A 19,289-nucleotide genomic window follows, 5' to 3' on the forward strand; every position below is an offset into this window, starting at 1 on the left:
GTTTCTTGCATGTTTTAGATCATGATCACAGCTGATTTATTTTATTTAGTGATGTTAAATAAAAATTGTTTTATTTATTTAGCTAGACACCAATGAAGGCTGGGGAGACATTTCAGATTCCAAATTAAGGTGTTAAAAAGACGAACGCACAGCGAGAAGATGAGTTTTGCTTTCGGTTCTACTTTAAGGACACTAGGGGGTGCTAAAAGCAAGCCAAACCTTCCTAGCCTTTCTTTAAGATCTATTTTTTCTTCAGCACGTTTGCATTCTCTTCAGACCATAATCCATGACCATATCCATTTCACATCTCTTCATTTAAACTAATTAAACTAACAGTCTTTGTTGAAGACATGAAAAGGCCTTTACCTGTTAAATACTTTAAGCGTCTTTCAATAAATCAGTAAAAGAGTAAGTTATTTATTGTGTTACCATGTAATTAAACTGAAGAGATAAGAACAGTTGGTATACTGGGCTCGTGTAATTCACGGGATCCTTATGGTCCTTCTCCTGTTTATTCACTTAATTGTAACTTCTTTTGGTGCTGCTGTCCTTGTTGAGTGTGGAAAACTTCTCAGCTAGTGTCCTTTGGAGATTTACAGATGCTTCATTGTAGCACCTCTGCTTAGCGTTGCTCCAATTAGTTCTCGTAGTTTAATCAAACCAAGCCATAAAAGGCCTCAGTCACAGCACCTAGTGAGTCAAGTCCTGGCAGATACTTTTACAGTATATGCTGTCATTACTGTGCAAAGTGTAAGCTCTTTAAAGAGCAATCAATTTTTTATTGTGATTATTTGTGTTGCTGGTAGAGTAAAGGCAGCACAGAGCGAGCTGGGGACTCAGATTCTGGCAGACTTTGAAGAGGCCTTCCCCTCTCAAGGCTCTAAGGTGAACGGATTAAAAAAAATAAAATCCTTAATTTAGTTATTTTCTATTTCTCTTATCAACAAAAGTTCATGTCACAACTCCCTTCTACAGAGACCAGGTGGACCCAGTAATGTTCTGAGAGACGCATGTCTGGTGGCAAATGTCCTCGACCCTCGCATCAAACAGGAGATCATCAAAAAGTTCATCAGGCAGCACCTCTCCGAGTATCTGGTTCTCTTCCAGGAAAATCAAGATGTGAGTCAATTTTGTGCATTTTGGTTCATTTCACGTTCTGCAAGTATTATTATTTCAAACACGTCTGTGCTTCTGTTTTTTTTTTGTTTCCAGGTTGCTTGGTTGGACAAGATTGATCGCCGCTACGCTTGGATCAAACGACAGCTGTTGGACTATGAAGAAAAATATGGCCGCATGTTTCCTGATGAGTGGTGCATGACAGAGCGCATTGCTGTGGAGTTCTGCCACATCACCAAGTAAAAACACATCTGTCAAGAGACACATGGTTACACAAAATGTCTGAGTCTCGTGGTTGATGACAACCCAAAAATCTGCACTAATACAGTTTGTACAGATGAGGAAAGAGCCATGTAAATAGAGAGGAAGGCAAAACCTGGGAATTTGGTTTTTGTTAATCCTCAGCTTTGTTGTTCTTGCATGCCTGAGATGATTCTGGGAATTAGTAGAACTTTCTGGTCAGCTGAAGTAGGTGGCCTATAAAAGCGATGACCCAGTGTTGATACTTTTCCCTTCTTCTTGTCAGCCACATGAAAGAAGCCGGCGGCTTTGGTCTCTGTGTTGCTACTGGCCGTAGCTGAAGCCCCTTTTACTCTGTCATCACCTCTCGGTGCCACCAGAGCTGGTTCTCACTAAATCAAACAGAATTGCTATAAAGTAACCACGCCGTGTGCTGTCAGACATAAAAGAAGTCTTCTGCACTGTTTGTTCGCTTCTGTCACAAATTTTGTTTCTAGCCTAAAGACTATGTTTTCATGGTTTGTTCCACACAAACCACCAAGATTGACTAAAAACAGCAGTCCTGCCTTGGATATAAAATAAAACATCAAACAACAAGTTAAACTTTATTTGTAACAAAGCTGAGAACACAGAAAGGATCTTTGTTTGGCTTCAGTTTTTCTAAGGTCCTTGAAGGAACTTTTCTCTCTAGGTTGGAGCCAAATGCATATAAAAAAATCACTTTTGCTGCAGAACACGTGTGTGTTTTTTCCCATCCAACACCGTTTGTGCTCTGATCCCGGTTTTACACTGAACGCATCAGTGGCGCGGAACGTCACTGCTTCAAATAAAATCCATTATATTCTATGGAAGATAGGATCGGGTTCTATTTTTGCCACGTGTCGCTTCTGGGATGTGTCAGTTTCTGCAGTTAACATATGGCCAGACAGGAAATCACACACGGTTTCAGTGTAAAATCACTGGTAAATTTCACAATAAAAGTACTGCAGCGATGCACATAAATATGAAGCTTACGTGTGACCCAATGACTCGTTTACTCACAGCATCGTTCCAGAAGTGCAGCAGCATGTTTACATGGCTTTAATCTTGGCAGTGGAGAGGAACAACATCATATATGACATCAAACAGCGATATCAAACGTGATTTCTTTCTTTTTGGTTTAATGGCGGACTACATAAACAGACTGTGACCTGGAGTCTTGAGGGATCTTGTGATCTCGCGAGTCCAGCGAAGAGCACAGCGAGGAAGCCATGCCGCTGCCGAGGCTCTCCCAGTGTGAAAAAGACCACTTTGAAGTTCGCAAGTAAACCGTTTCGTGCCGCCAAATGCTTCCGGTGTGAAACCGACGTAATGCAGAATAACTTGTTAGAACACACATTTGACTCTAAAGGATTCTGGACCAGCCCCAGTTTTAGAATTCAATGGCCTCACACAACGTGGTGTTAGCGTGTTAGCTGTAGTAATAAAGTCTAGTTTTACTTTAACTCTAACGCTTCACATATTTAGCTGGGATCCAGTTTTTCTGTGTTTTTAAATCCTATCAGACTCTAGTGCAGAAACTCTACGTCCCTGAAGTGACCCTCATGCCTGTAAGGCCACGTGATGTCACACACAGCTCGCTGTGGTTACGGAAATAAACGCGTGTTCTACACTTACCGGTGTGTTTGTGTATTAATTCTGAAGTTGTTTTACAATCGGAGCTTCTAAAATTGCAAAAAGGTAAAGGGAGGCTTGTTTACATGTGATCTTGCTGCTTCCCACCTCCTCGGCCCGAGAATTGTGACGTTTGCCACGCATTCATTCATACCAGCGTCAAGTACCAGTATCGATTCGTAGGTACCGGGAATTAGTACCGGATCGATTCAAATGTCAAAGTTACCCATCCCTGTCCATTATATGGAACTGGTTTGGTTTTTCACCAGATGACAAAGAGCGGTGAAACGTCATTTGCAAGGAGAGCGTCAAGGCAAGTGATGGCAACACCACAAACTTGTGTTAATCACTTGAAAAGAAGGCATCCCAAACAATACAATGAGAGCCAGCTGGCAGCTAAAGCTAAAAAGCCTGCGGCTGCAGCAGCTAGTGCTTCTTCCAGGCAGCAACCGCTAACAGAAACACTCACAAAACTCACTCCCTACAACAGAGACAGCAGATGATGGAACAGTGTGACAGATGCAGTGACGTACCACTTGGTTAAAGATTTGTGTCCCGTGCGAACAGTAGGAGCGGGATTTAAGAAAATGATAAAAACATTGGATCTGCGCTACGAGTTTTCCAGCCGCAAGTATTTTCCGAACACCGCCATTCCTTGCATGTACGCTGAATGCAAAGTGAGAGTTGCAGAAAATATTCAGAATGCGCAGTTTTTTGCTACCACAAGCGATCTCTGGTCCAGCCGCACATCAGAGCCGTATTTGAGCTTAACTATCCACTACATGAGCTACTGGGAGCTACATAGTATTTTGAACAAGTTAATGTTTGCACAATACATTTGCAATTGACATGTTTGCACTTTAAATATGTTTACGATTTTAATTTATGTTAAGTTACTTGAAAAATGAGAAAAACTGATTTTTGTAATTGTTTCTCAGGGCTTTTATCATCTCTGGTGTGAGTTTAAAATATAAGTGTGTTAGCACTGTGTTGATTATCCCTAATATGAATAAATGTTTATTTATTCAACATTTCTCTTCTTTAATACACAATTGAAGTTATGCTATTCATGAATAAAAAATCGTGATAAAACCGAAATCGTGATAAAATATTGGAAAAATCGTGATATTCTATTTTTGCCATATCGCCCAGCCCTACCCAGCGACCTCTGAAAAGGTATTGATTGAACAAGTTTCTCACACCTAAACAAAGCACAATGAGCATCAACAAACCAATGACTCAATCATTTCTGACACTCAAAGACAAAAAAAAACTTTCATGTTTTGTGTGCCATTTCTTTTCTCCAGTTTATACTCTGATATGTGTCTTTAGGGTGGAGCTCGCTAAGGTGATGCGAACACGAGCGAAGGAGATTGAGGTGAAACTCCTTCTGTTTGCCATCCAGAGGACTACAAACTTTGAGGGTTTACTGTCCAAGCGCTTCACGGGATGTACGCTGACGGACATACCTGGAGTGAGAAAACACTCACACAAACACTCCTCGTAAAACAGCTGATTGGTGTTTTTATTGTGTGTGTGTTTGGGCCGAACAACCTGTTTAAACCAGGTCGTGTTTTCCTGTTAAGGTAGAAGAGAAGCGCAGAAAGAACAGATAATTGAGGCACGATTAGTTTTGTTGGGGCCAAGTAGGCCGAACTTGTCCTGACCTCTTAATATTTAACTCTGACAGAAGCTCGTTTGTCTGCGATTCCCTTTACGCCTACGCCTGTATGGCTCAGTTTCATCCAAGGTCAAGTTGAATTTAAAACGATTTTCATCAAAGAAAATCTTTTAAATATTATCCTCTCAAAAATGTCTGCTTGACAATGAAGCACCCTCTCAACTAACTGATCAACAGAGACCAGTACTAAAGTTGTGCTGTTTTTTTTTCTTTTTCTTTTTTTTTTTTACAGAAAAAGAGGCCAGAGAGTCCACTAGACCCAACTAACCCCTTCCTAGATGAGTCAGGGGAGGATGTGGGAGCAGAGAAGGATGAAGAGTTTGCTAAGGTTGTGTGCGCGTGTGTGTGTGTGTGTGTGTGTGTGTGTGTGTGTGTGTGTGTGTGTGTGTGTGTGTGTGTGTGTGTGTGTGTGTGTGTGTGTGTGTGTGTGTGTGTGTGTGTGTGTGTGTGTGTGTGTGTTCTTTGTGATTAAAATCTTGGTAGAATCTATTTTTGCTGTTCTAATCCAGCCCAGGAAGCCCAAAGCTCCTGACAACCCTTTCCACGGCATCATATCCAAGTGTTTTGAACCCCACCTATATGTCTACATAGAATCCCAAGACAGGTGAGCAGCACACACACACACACACACACACACACATTCTCTCTCTGCTTCACCTCCTCCTGCCTTCCCACCCGTTGTTCCTGTACGTGCTTCTGTCTCCACTGTGGCAGAAATGTTTCCCATTAGCTTCACGACCACAGAGGCTGAAAGAAAAGAGTGAGGTTGAATAAATGCTGTCACAGCAGATCTGCCTGTTTTCTTTCCCACCTCTTTTTTTACTCGTAGCTTTTCACCACTCTTCTTTTATCTAATTTATGTTTGTCAGCCTCTCTTAATTGTCTGGTCTTTTGTTTCTTTCAACTTTCTTTTATACTTGCTGTTGTGCTTTTTAATAACGTTCTTTTACCTCCTCATGCTCTAATATTCCTACCACCATGCTTCAGTTGCTCCCCTACTCCAGTGCTGGCAGTGTTTTCTGAAACTGAACACAGTTCTGGGACTGCTGCGCTTGCACGCAGCTCTTTGGAGCATTAAATGCTTTTTGTCCGTCCAAGGGGACAGGATTGACCCATACAGCAGCTAAAACCTCCTTTTAGTTCTGTCCAAAGGTGGAGGCCAAATCGGCTTGTCCCCAGTGGGACATCGCTGAGGAGAACAGTGGCCTGCTTGTTTTGTCCTTGGCTTTATTTGCTTGATTCGGTAGAACTGGGCCACAACAACTGGCTGTGCAACTGTAGCACAGAGGATTTGGTGCAACAAATATATCGTTTTCTGTGTCTCAGGCTGGATCTCAGCCTTTCTGCTCGTCACTTATTTACTGGGGACAAGTCATGTCTTCAGTTTTTTACATGATTCATCCATTTAAATTCGGCATCCCTTTAGCGTGTGTGTGTGTGTGTGTGTGTGTGTGTGTGTGTGTGTGTGTGTGTGTGTGTGTGTGTGTGTGTGTGTGTGTGTGTGTGTGTGTGTGTGTGTGTGTTTGGTTGCACATCTCTTGCATATCTGCAGGAACCTGGGCGAACTGATTGACCGGTTTGTGGCTGATTTCCGTGCACAAGGCCCACCTAAGGCAGGCACAGAGGAAGGTGGGGCGGTGCTGCCCAGCTGTGCAGACCTCTTTGTTTATTACAAGAAGTGCATGGTCCAGTGTTCCCAGCTGAGCACTGGTGAACCCATGATTGCCCTCACAACCATCTTCCAGAAGTTCCTCAGAGAGTACGCTTGGAAGATCCTCTCTGGCAACCTACCCAAGTAAGACTGGTTGAGTTTTTGGTGGTTGTGTAAATAACTGGTTGACTTGCTAGCATCTGTTTTTTCAGGACAACAGGAAAGAGTTTAATTACATGGAGAACAACATTTGTTTCCTGAGATTGGTGTTACTTGGTTCTTCCTTTGAATGGCATTGCTTTGGCTTTAAGAGTTTACCCATCACACATTTTCTTTTACAAACACACATTTACTGACAGATGACTCTGGCACAAAGCCAGAGTATCAGGGTGGATCCATTTTTCCCCTTAAAGCAGCCAGAAACCTCAGTTTCAGGAAGTGGCGCTCATTTCAAAGACAAACACAACCTTAAGGGTAGATTTAAAACATGGACTGAAGTTTGTTTTAAAGTGAAATTTTCAGATGTCTACACACCCCGGAAAAAGACAACACACCCCAGAGGGAAATAGAAATGGCATTTCAACTCTAAACACATGATTTATATCTTTTTATTGAATGAAAATCAGTTTTTCTGGTCTTAAAGACACATTTGTCTGGGATCTACTTTTCCTAGACCAGCCTGTCGCATCTATATTTCTCCTTCATTTTGGTGTGGTGTTGGGCTGTTTAGAAGTGAAGTCTGAAACCGACATCTTCACTGCGCTGAAGGGATTAGGATGGCATGCTTTGAGCTATCTGGAGTTGGTTATGCTGTGGCAAAGCCCAATATGCTACCAGCAACAACATCTCTGGTTCGTTGGCCACATCACAAATCCTCTCTGGCTACAGCGAATGCTCACACACAAAGGCGTGTTCAGATATCCATGCATGCTAATTACACATTCGAATTTTCCCACTAATGCTTGCCGTTTTTAAGGCTGCACAAAAACACCGGCATAGATGCACTCAGACTCATTAGAAGTGCACACACTTGCAGACGCCCGTCCAGCGTGGTGTGCTGTGAATTGGTCTCGTGAGGTTTCGAGAGGGGCCCTCAGAAGGAGCTGCAACTATGTTGTGGTTTTACCCACATGTCTCTGTTATGACGTTTATTAATATTGTGTCGCCACTGAGGCCCCAGTGGCTTCCACTTTTGCATCTGTTTGTAGTTTTACCCGTTGGCTTGCAGTTAAAGGGTGTTTTTACCTGCAACTTTTAAACGTGCCGTCCGTATTGGCTTTAGATTTAGAACAGTTTCAACCCTTCTTACATATAATTTAAGACCTAGAGGACTCTTTAATAACTTTTTTTTAAGTCAGGTCTTGCATATCTGTTCTTCATTTCGAAGAAACTCAAGAATAATGATAAAATAAATGTAGGCAAACCTAAAGAAAGGAACTTCTAAACTGATGTGTTAAAGGTGTGGTTGACTGAAAAAACATTTTTAAAATTTTTTTATGATTATAGTTGGTCACTCTGAGGTTTTTCATGCGAGTTTGTCACACTGTGACTTAGTGTTCATGGACTCGCCCATCTTGCCCCACGACGGTGAAGGCTGTTGTTTTTAACGTCCAGGAATCAGCAGCAGACTTCTTGGCTAGTTTAAGCTAGCCATTAGCATTAACAACTCCACCACACGGCAGAGGCTCCTCCAGGCTTGTGTTATTTGTTGGAGATAAAACCTCAATGCTGCAAGTCAGTGGTAGAGTCACGTTGCTGTTATCCAGCCCGAGGTGAGATGTCCAAATATCAGAAAATAAGACTCCAAATCCTGCCGTCTGAAGCTCAGCTGTGATGTGGGCAAGTTGCACATCTCCACTGTCTTCTGGTGTAAAGTAATAACTTCATGAGGGATTATATTTGCAGCTGTGGCTTGTTAAAGGGGCTGTAAGGAAGTTTGAAGTTTTTATGCTCACAATCACCACTCAGGCCTAACGCGTAACTGCAGCTTCAAAAGTAAGATCATGCATGAGGTGTGCACGCTGTACGTGCACACTCCTTAACGAAAATAACAGCTGAGACAGTCGTGTGTGTGTGTGTGTGTGTGTGTGTGTGTATGTGTGTGTGTGTGTGTGTGTGTGTGTGTGTGTGTGTGTGTGTGGGTGTGGGTGGGTGTGGGTGGGTGTGGGTGTGGGGGTGTGGGTGGTTGGGTGGCCCGAAGGACAGAAGAGCACAGCAAATTAATAAAAATAATGTGCCTCTGTCTCTGCAGCCGCACTTTCTCGTCGGCCAGCCGAACGTGTGTGTGTGGGGGGGAACACGCAGCTAATTAATTAAATAATTTGGTTCTGTACCTTTCTCTTCAGCACAGCCGGCAAAGGTTTAAGATGGGTTAGTTCTCCTGCATGCTCAGATCATTCCCTTCCCTTGCTTGAAAAATTTTTCCAAAATGAAAGTTGAACCCATATCTTTTTTATCCGTGAATTCAATGCCTTTTGGTGAGTCTCAACTAAAAATTTGAGCGTCTTATTATTGTAAAAAACTATATCATTAATGTAAAAAAGAAACTCAAAATGACAAATTATGTCCACAACTGGAGTCGAACTCAGGTCTTCTGCATGAGAGACAGACACCTTACTAGGTAAGCTAAAGCGCCAATGATGTTCAATCTATCTGTAACATTTATATCCTGGATGACAGCTGAAACAACGTCAATCCAAAGAACAGTTCGAAGCGAAAATGGCTATTTTGTTGCTAATTTGCAGGACATATCTAGAAGAAAGTTCTACAGAAAGTAGCTAAGAGTAAGTAGCTAGGTTCGTCACTAGGCGTTAGGAACAGCGACAAAGTCGCTGAGTGAGCACTACCTCTCTCTCTGCTGCTAAAGCTACGGATAGCAAATGCTACGGGCTATGCCTGAGCGTGAACGCGCATGAAGCAGCCTGCTCGACCCGAGCAGCTCTCTTTTTCTGTGATTTTACAGAAAAACAGGCAATCACAGTAAAAATGCCAGGGCTCATTCTACAGGACCAGGGCATTGCAGGAGAATGTATGAAGAAGATATTTATTATTTCTATACATTGGCTGTCAAACTTCCTTACAGTCCCTTTAAACGCAACATTGGGACTTTTGTGCATAAAGGGTTAATTTTACTGTCCTTCCCAGTAGTGAAACATTTAATCTTGTTTTAATTTATTTTGTGCATTGTTGTTATGTCAGTGCTAAATAAATATATTCATGGTTTTGTAATCGATTTATTGCAATGCCTTGATTTTAGTGAGCTTACTGCACACCGCAGCTGCTATGTTTTTAATTATTGACATAATCATTTCTTTCGTGGTTAGGGTTAGTTACAAGTCAACTTACACGGCCTTCATTCCTACTAGAGACCACTGAACATGTACTGACTCGGCTATCAACAGATCAACTCCTTCATTAACAACTTTTTGTAGAAAACACCCTTTTTGAAACCCCCGACTATCACTGATGCTAAGTTCTCACACAAGTCATCATTAGAACTAACCGGAACAAGCGTTTTACGCCATCTTTCAGCCTCTGAAGCTCACTTTGCAGGTTAAATATTTGCAAAACGTTTGAAGCTTGTTTACATGACCTATGTAGTTTTTAAATCTGCTAATATTTGCTGATCTTTACGGTTATCTTAATTGTTCATGATTTCCTGATTGTTAAATGTTTAAGTAGAGCAGTTGTGCTAAAACAAAACAGAAAGTAAATTGCTCCGCATTTTTGTCCGTGACTGCTCAGACCTCTAAAGCCATGAAAAAGCCCCACCAGTCAACCTCTAGTTTGACCATTTAAACCAGTGTGATGGTGTGTCTGTATCAGACTGCAGTTAGACCCCCCTAGTAGAGCTGATCGATGTTTTTGTATCTCTGCTTTATTCAGTGAGCTCTGGTTCTGTGAGAACTTAGAAATGTTGGCTTTGAATCACATTCAGCTCAACAATAACAGACTCTTGTTAGTTTAGCTGAACTTCTTTTCTGAATACAAAGAACACAGCTGTCAAAATCGGTACTTTTCATTGTGTCCCTGTGTATTTGAGGTCAATCAGTCTAGTAGACAGACATGGTTTTTTTTACAGCTACTTAATATTTTAGGTTTTACTTTTCTCCTTTATAACTGAAACTTTTACTCTTCTCTCGTTTTTTCTGCCTCCTGTCCAGGTCGAACAGCAACAGTGGGGGTCTTACCATCACCAGTCTGCTGAAGGAAAAAGAAGTCTGTGAGGCAGCAAAGTTTACCGTGGATGAGCTCTGTCTGATCTGTAGTATCCTTAGCACGGCTGAATACTGTCTGGCCACCACACAGCAGGTTTGTGCACAAGCTGGGTCGTACAAAATGTTTTAAACCGATCTAACAACACCTTTAATGCTGAACAAATACAGGAATGTGAAGTTGGTGATGAAAGATGCTCTTACAGAACGTTGTTTATACATGTTCCAGCTGGAAGAGAAGCTGAAGGAGAAAGTGGATAAAGTGTTGGTGGAGAGAATAAATTTGACTGGAGAGATGGATACTTTTAGCACGTGAGTGACGGCTGCGGTCGAGTGCTTTGTGTTCCTAACATACTCAGCCTATCGTTCTGTTATGTTTTCTTGGTCTCCTTTCAGAGTCATCTCCAACAGCATCCAGCTGCTGGTTCAAGATCTGGATGCTGCCTGCGATCCCGCTCTAAATGCTATGAGCAAGGTTGAGAACAGTCAGACTCTCATCTCACTTAATGGCATTAAATCAAATACATCTGCCTTTTATTAAAAGTCAAATAAACATTTTTGCTCATAACTCTGGTGTCAGAAGAAGTTACGCCACTGCATTTCCGGCGGTTTTGTGACTCTGTTTCCCACCAAGAAAAAGATGTCTTTGTTTGGCTGCGTTATTAGTTTAAAGGGATTGTCACACACTGTAAGCCACACCATTACAAATATCTCCATCTGACCTTTTACCCTGCAGATGCCGTGGCAGAATGTGGAGCATGTGGGTGACCAGAGTCCTTATGTGACCTCAATCATCATGCACATTAAACAAAATGTGCCAATCATCAGGGACAACCTTGCCTCCACACGCAAATACTTCACACAGTTTTGCATCAAGTTCACAAAGTAAAGGGCAAATTCATAAGTGAATCTGATTTTTTAAGTTCTTCAGGTGAACTTAATTGATTTTTCTTTTTTTCTTTTAGTTCGTTCGTCCCCAAATTTATCAACCACCTATTTAGATGTAAACCCATCAGCATGGTGGGAGCCGAACAGGTAAGATCAGTTCTGTCTGATCTATCTGAAAGAACGTTCTGTCCAGTGAGCGCGCGCGTGTGTGCGTGTGTTTTCTCTTCCACCAGCTCCTCCTGGACACTCATTCTCTGAAGACTGTCCTATTGGATCTGCCGTCCATAGGCTCCCAGGTGCTCCGCAAGGCGCCTGCCAGCTACACCAAGATAGTGGTAAAAGGCATGACTCGTGCAGAGATGATACTTAAGGTGAGGAAGAGGCCTGTGTGTGTGTGTGTGTGTGTGTGTGTGTGTGTGTGTGTGTGTGTGTGTGTGTGTGTGTGTGTGTGTGTGTGTGTGTGTGTGTGTGTGTGTGTGTGTGTGTGTGTGTGTGTGTGTGTGTGTGTGTGTGTGTGTGTGTGTGCGTGCATTGTTACGAAATCAGATCATAGCAGTAAATACAGAAAAAGGCAACAACTGACTCAAATTTTTGACTATTGAGCAACATTTTGATGTGATGTCAGTAGGGTCATTTCAAACTCCGAATGTTACCAAGTTTGACTGAACTGGACTAAAACAACAATATTTTCTCAACACAAGATCGTAGTTTACAAGTCTGGCTCGAGTTCCCTGAAGGAGTGCTAGGCTTTTAGTTTTCTGTGCAGTTTTCTTTCAGGTGTAAATAGCACACGTATGGAAAATGTCTTAACTTGGTTTTGTATAATGGGAAAACTCCTCATCCTTCCTTCTTGGGACACAAGAGATCTAAACTGTTTAGATACACTCAGGAGATGCTTGAGTCTGTTTGACTGAAGGACTCCTATGAGATCTTGGGTTCAACTCTAAAGAACAAGATTGTTTGACTCAGACACAGTGTCGGTGATGTGCAGCTCTTACTGGATGCTTCACATTTTATGACATTTAACTTGGGTGGTGAAATCTTTGTTGGTTGCTTTTACAGCTAAATCTCTGCCGGCGACCTTTTAAAGGCCTAAAACTTCAGATAAGCTTGTCTTAGTTCGCTCGGCTCTTGTTTCCCATTTAACAGGTTTAATGCGGACGCTCTGACCTGTCGAGTCAAACACAAGCTTTAACGATCAACGAAACCAAGTCTGGTACGGCTGCCATCTTAACAGCCTTTTCCATTGATTTTAGCTTCCATCGTGAGATGCAACAAAAGACTGAAGAAACATTCCTCCTGTGAGTGTTTGTGGTCACACTAGCGAGCCAGCCTTTAACTGTTTGTCTTGAAATGAGTCACATGAGCAGATTATCCACTCAGTTTATTTTGGGCACAATAGCCCTTTAATTGTGTCTTTAACCCCACTCACAATAGCACTTTATGAGCATGTTTACACAAAATAGCCCATCTCATATGAAGCGAGGAAAAAATAGGAATGGAGCAGTGCTGGTTTTAATGAATGAGCTACGGGCCAACACCAGCTACATTATCCTTTAGCCCAGCATGAGGCTGAGCCCTGTGGAAAGGTGTGGGTGAGTCTGGTGGCACAGACCACTCACAACAACACTCCCACACATGCACGCCGTGTTGGGAAGTGGATGTTGTTTACAGGGAGGAGAGCAAACACCGGACGCTGGTATGTAGCTGCTGAAGATTAACCCCTCCCTCATTAACTGTCCCAGGAGTGGAGAGAAAATGCACGCCAGCCCTTGGTTTTTGCAGCACTCTCAGGAGGTGCTCTTTCCTTCCTCATGTGGGACTGTTAATATTTACAGCTCTAATTGTGCCATCCCAGTCCCACTTTTACAGTGAAAACATTAGTGGGAAACCGTAAACAACAGCTCTGACATGTGTCATTCTGTTGTTAAAGTTAAAGTCCCATTAGTTGTCACACACACTGATGTGTGTGCGAAATTTGTTCTCCGCATTTGACCCATCCCCTGGGGGAGCGGTGAGCTGCAGACACAGCCGCGCTCGGGAACCATTTGGTGGTTTAACCCCCCCAATCCAACCCCTTAATGCTGAGTGTCAGGCAGGGAGGCATTTGGTCCCATTTTTTCAAAGTCTTTGGTATGACCCGACCAGGAATTGAACCCCTGATCTCCCAGTCTCAGGGCGGACACTCTACCACTAGGCCACTGAGCTGGTTGTGGATATTTCTACACTTGGTCTTGTATAAAGGCCTCGGAGCACTAACCTCAAACAGTCTAACGAGCCCCCGTCACTGATTCATGTATAATTTTATGTCTTAGGTTCAGATGTGCTGGTCTTTGTCTCCTTAAGGAGTGTCCTAAATGTACATTTCCACTCATCTGCTTCACATTTACAGTTCTTCTACGATCAAAGGATTACATAAATGCATTCACATCAACCCACTACTCATCTGTTCGTTTGTTGTTTTGCTTTGGATGTGAATGTCAGCAGGCTCCTTTAGCTGGAATGGATCTATCTGGCTTCTGAACAGCTCAGGCCTTTGATCAGTGTCAGCTGGTGAATTTCTTTATTGTTTTTTGGTGGGGCACATTTTTGCAAGTCTGTTTTCAGATGTGCTAACCACACATCACCACTAAGGGACGCCAAATTACCATTCTCGTGCGTCACCAATTTAACCGAACAAACCTGATACCAGGTCCATGAGCACTTCTAACAAAGTTTTTCCAAAAACATGCTTAATATTCACTGATATATGCAAACTGCATACATACTTAATGGGATATTTCTAGCCCATCTAAACGATAGAATCCACGTTTTTACCTCAACAACACCCAATGACAATAAGCTGCTAAACGAAATGCAAAACAAAGCTAATTTCATCAAAAGTGTAAATTCAGTCTTACCGTTACAAGTTTATGGTATTAATAATCCGTGTTATAGTAAAAAAAACATCTACTCGGTTCATGTAATCCAATGTCCCAACGTCACACTGAGCTGATTCCCAAATGTTTGGGGATTTTTTACCTTCTGGAGAATGTTTTCAAGTCTCCGACACCACATTCCATCATTTTCCGATGCTCTGTGATTAAAAAAAATTCCACAAGGTGTATTCAGCTGCTATAAAACAAAGAACAGTGATCTAAAATAGGCTTGGGCGGTATCCAAATTTGAATACCGTCTAACTTCCACTTAATTTTACCCCGGTATACGGTATTACTGTGAATACTTAAAAAGTATGACGTAAGCCTCAAGTGGACCTTCACCTTTCTGAATCTGAATACCAATTACTAAAAAAAAACAACGCAACTCACATACTATTAACAACATTTATTAACACAAAAAACACAGCTTATAAACAAGTGCAAAGAGTCAACAGTCCAACAGAAATAAATCAACATAAAAACCCAGGACAGCTGTTGTGCGCAAATCAAGTGAACAACTTAACGAGCAGCATGAAACAGTGAAAATAGGCCCGTAACAGTCAGCAAGAGTTGAATAACCATAAACATTGAAATTATAAAGTTATTGCAACCAAAACAACTGCATTAAAATTATAAAAAGTAAACTCCGTCACACGGCCACACGCGCGCACGCACACACACACACACACACACACACACACACACACACACACAGGAGTGTGAACATTACGGCATGTTGCAGCAAATCTAGTTAAGATTTCTCGCCAGAAAAACCAGCATGTTTACTTTTTCTGGGTTCAAGTTTGCATGTTGTGGACCAACAACTTTACCTGCGGTGCTGAAAACCCGCTCCGATGGTGAGCTGGTGGCACAAATACATAGATACCTCCGGGCCAGTCGTGACATCTGGGGAAAAGGACTGCCAGCATATTTCCACCAGAGAAGAGGGACTTCGTCCCCTTGAATTACAGGTTCCAAACATTACGCTGTTATTTCAGCTCCAGCTCGCTGCTCTGCGCTGACGGGACCCTCCGGCGCAGCGTCAGCGGCTCGTTTTTGCAGGAGAGCCCCCAGAGACATCTTTTTGCGTGGGGGTTCAGGTTGTGCTCGTTCCTCTATGGTTCGGATGGCCACTGCTTCTGGTGCTGCTTGCCCCTCTAAGCTCACGATCTCAGCCTGTAATTCAGCTTTGATTTCAGCCAGTGCCTTGTCATCAAGCTCATATCTGCCACGGTAGCGAGGAGGCATTTTCGCATTTATTTGCGCACTGAATCAGATTCATACTTGGCCTCCAGCTTTTTTAGAATTGTGGTTTTTATTGACTTTGTAAGCTGGAGGTCGTTTTCTGACACAGCCAACACGCTCTCCCTGCAGAGCTGGAGTATGGGGAGGATAGAGGAACTGGTCAGTCGCACAGCTGTTTTTCATGACTGTATTGGAACTGACACCGTCGCTATTTTGTAATACCACGTGTATACGGTAATACCGTAATACCGCCCAAGCCTAATCTAAAACAAAAGAACGGTGAACAGTGGAGAGCTTCCAGTTCCAGGTGAACATCCTGAGCTCAGTTGAGACCAGTTTCTGTCACAAATCCCTGCTTCCAAAGGCTCTCCTATTCTTTGTATTGGAGAGGGATCCAGCGCGCATGTGCCTGTTGTAGCGTATGTCTATGGTAAAGATTGCTGCGCCCGAAAAGTAACAGGAAATATGTCACAAGACGATTCGGTAAGGGTAAAAATGTGAGAGAACATTTTTTAACTACACTGACATGCAGATTATACACAGCTGTGATGTATAGGTCATTTATTTTAATTTTCATGTTTTTTAATATATTTTCTGATTCCTATCTTCTTCCTCTGAGACTGGTGGGGTGGCGCCCTAGCGTCCCCTATGGACAAGCCGCCACTTCTACCTATTCAAACACAATACTATTACAGCAGGGGGCAAAACTAAAATCATTGTCATGACTTGATATTGTGTATGAGGAATAGCTGCAGGGAAATCTTGGTTTCAAGTCATGTTTATTTATAGAACAATTTAAATACAACGATGTCGCCCAAAGTGCTGGACATATTAAAACCTAAGTTATTTTAAAATTACAACAGTAAAACTAGAACTGCAAGCAGTCTTCAACGGGTTCCAAGCCAATCAGCGCCAGTCCCCCACCCTGCCCCGCCCTCGCCATTCCTCATGTGGCCCCGCCCAAAAAAACACGTTCTCCTGCTGGCGTCCCATCAGCTCACTTCAACCAGCGCAATGAAAGGAACACTCAGGATACGTGATTAAACCTTTTGCACAGCCTATACGCATATCTTTCATAGTAAGGCTGGGCGATATGTCAACATTTTTAAAATATCGTTATAATTTTTAAACAAGATATAAGAGGACTTTATATCGATATAACTGGTCAAACTGCTATGCTAGCAATTAGCCGCTATGCTATGGACATGCTGCTCCGTCTCTAAGCGGTTATTATGTGTATTCTCACAAGTTTGCTCTATCTGAGAGCCTCTGGGTAAATGTGCTGCTCTAAACTTTGCATTTAGCATCCTGGTTTTTAATTATGTGGGGACGTTCAATGCCAACAGAGTTTTGTTTATCCATTCTGCTCGTGCGGAGACAAGCCAAACCCCTCCCTCCCCTGTGTAATTGGGAAACATCTGCGGATAGCCAGGGTGGCCAAATTACCTCAAACGTATTGTAAGGGTTTTAATAGTAAAGTAGAGGGTTAACGTTTTATTTTGAAGGTGAGCTCAACGGGTGAGAAATGTTGTTCTGGTTCCGGTTTTTTTCTAATGTGCTCTGTTATGTTATGCATCTATGTAAATATGTAAATAAGAATGTGTGTGTATATACATATATGCTTTTATTCTGAAAAGTACCTGTAGAGGAAGTTAAACTTTGACCCCGTAAAATGACCAGTAAAAGGGAGCATTGGTGTTTAGTGGCCGCAATCAGTGTGTGTCACCACCAGTGAAGGCCCGTGAAACAGACGCTCTGTTTATGGATTTATTTCCTCCTTTTAATCCTGGAGATTCGTTTGGGAGTCTTGGACCAACCGCTGGGTAAATGGAACTCTGCTAACACAATGGTATTAAATACTCCATTACGAGCGATTCTGTTGAAAAAGTTAAGAGTTTGTAATGCGTGGGCTTCTGCGACAGAAGCCCGAAAATAATCCCCATAAAAGAGCAACCAGAGACTCTGAGTAGAGCCCTGCGCGGGACTGTTTTCTTCATCCCGCTCCTGCCTGCTCCCGCTGAATTTATGACCATTACCGCCCGCACCCGCAAAGTGTGTGTTACACTCCCGCCCGCACCCGCAGTGTGCATGTCTACTCCCGCCCGCAACCGCAAAACTCGGAGAAATTATTACCTCACAATAAAAGAGATGTATTGCGTTTGTATCCTCTCTGGTCCTGGAGAAAACATGTCATTTTATAGGCTATACCAGGGGTCGGCAACCCGCGGCTCTTCCATCCATCTGATGCGGCTCTCGGTGCTTGTAAAATAATGAATGGATATTTGAATAAAATGCTTTATATTTTACTGAATTAATTTTATATCTGTATGTTAATTATAAATGTAAAGATTGTCTGCGTAAACCTGAACAGTTCCAACCCAGTCTTAAGACCGGGTTGACAGGTCACGCTTAATGCGTAATCATATAGGCGCTTTCTGAGCTGAAGAGTGAGATTCTGGGCTTCTCCTCAGACAGGCTCAGGGATGTGTCGCCACACTGGAGACAGGAATAAGCACTATTCAGCCAAAGTTTCATAATCGGAACATTTTCTAAGTGACAAGTCTCTCTGAGAGACAGGGTTTGGAAAACACTTGTTTCAGTGGGAGGAACCTTCCTGCATACGCTCTGGTTCTGCGACGCGCTCCAAGCCCCTCTCCACATCTTCAGCTCGCTGTGCACCTGACTTACGTGCTGACAGCGAGCTGCGCTGAGCAGTGTCCAGCTCAGATGTTCAGATGGGAATCTTTTCTTGGGTGATTTTGCTACATCTGCGATGTGCATAACGAATAAAATGTCAGTTCGTCTGCGTGCGTCAGGGTAATTCATTCTATTCTTTCTCTGTCAAAATAAACGGTCAAATATGGGAACTATCCGGTCAACACAACACAAGCCCTGCTTTTAACTTTTGTTTTCTTGTGAAAATTGTTGGAAAGAGATAAAATGTTTCTTGATTACCACCAGAGCCGCGCACTGCACCGTTATCTCCGTGACTGTAAATGAGGGGAAAACAAATTGATCGGATCCTGCACGTCTTTGAACACACTGGTCAGGTTTGACGCACTTTGTTTTCATTTTGTTTTAACCCTTTAACGCCTATGCATCACCATCACCGGTGACACCTGGCGCATGCGATTTCAAATAACTCCTCCCTACTTAAACTATAAAATTCTTAAAAAAAAAACATAAAGCAGCTACTGTGTGGTGCTTAAAGGGTTAATGAAATCAAGGCCGTTTCATATTCTATTCTCCTCTCTAATCAGGCAGTCATCGAGGTCGCTATTCTAAGAGAGACCTGAATGAGAAATATTAACACAATCGGAGAAACTCCTCCAAATGTCTGACTTGCCTTGCTTTGGTTTTTGTGTCATAGACTACGTTTACATGCAGCCAATATCTGGGTTATGATCGGGTTAAGGTCGGTATTCGGGTGTCTGAGTTGATCAGAATAACTCGTTTACAAGCATAAATAGAAAGAGTTACCTCTAACTTGCATAACCCGATTTAAATGCGGACGTTGGGGTAGCGTCAGGACGTATGGACTACGTCCAGACGCAATATGCACAACAAATGCGTCATTTCCGGTTCTTCTTGTTCTGGTGTCCGTGAAAACAACAACGTGTTTCCCAGTTCGGAAGAGATGGTGACCGCGTTTGTTTGCGCTTTAGTTTCCTCGTCACTCAAAG

General features: G+C 42.6%; 1 protein-coding gene across 1 annotated transcript in view; it reads left to right on the forward strand.

Moving 5' to 3' along the window:
• Window positions 1-19,289, forward strand: part of vps53 (VPS53 subunit of GARP complex) — a 42,890-nt gene that overhangs the window by 15,951 nt on the left and 7,650 nt on the right. Inside the window, exons 8-20 of the mRNA XM_015951652.3 lie at window positions 807-885; window positions 976-1,119; window positions 1,213-1,355; window positions 4,342-4,483; window positions 4,923-5,018; window positions 5,200-5,294; window positions 6,243-6,485; window positions 10,505-10,652; window positions 10,785-10,867; window positions 10,952-11,030; window positions 11,292-11,440; window positions 11,521-11,590; window positions 11,677-11,814. Of these exons, the coding sequence (XP_015807138.1) occupies window positions 807-885; window positions 976-1,119; window positions 1,213-1,355; window positions 4,342-4,483; window positions 4,923-5,018; window positions 5,200-5,294; window positions 6,243-6,485; window positions 10,505-10,652; window positions 10,785-10,867; window positions 10,952-11,030; window positions 11,292-11,440; window positions 11,521-11,590; window positions 11,677-11,814 (1,609 nt within the window). The remainder of the gene's footprint in view (window positions 1-806; window positions 886-975; window positions 1,120-1,212; window positions 1,356-4,341; window positions 4,484-4,922; window positions 5,019-5,199; window positions 5,295-6,242; window positions 6,486-10,504; window positions 10,653-10,784; window positions 10,868-10,951; window positions 11,031-11,291; window positions 11,441-11,520; window positions 11,591-11,676; window positions 11,815-19,289) is intronic.

This window comes from Nothobranchius furzeri, chromosome 13, assembly GCF_043380555.1.
Source record: "Nothobranchius furzeri strain GRZ-AD chromosome 13, NfurGRZ-RIMD1, whole genome shotgun sequence".
NCBI lineage: Eukaryota > Metazoa > Chordata > Actinopteri > Cyprinodontiformes > Nothobranchiidae > Nothobranchius > Nothobranchius furzeri.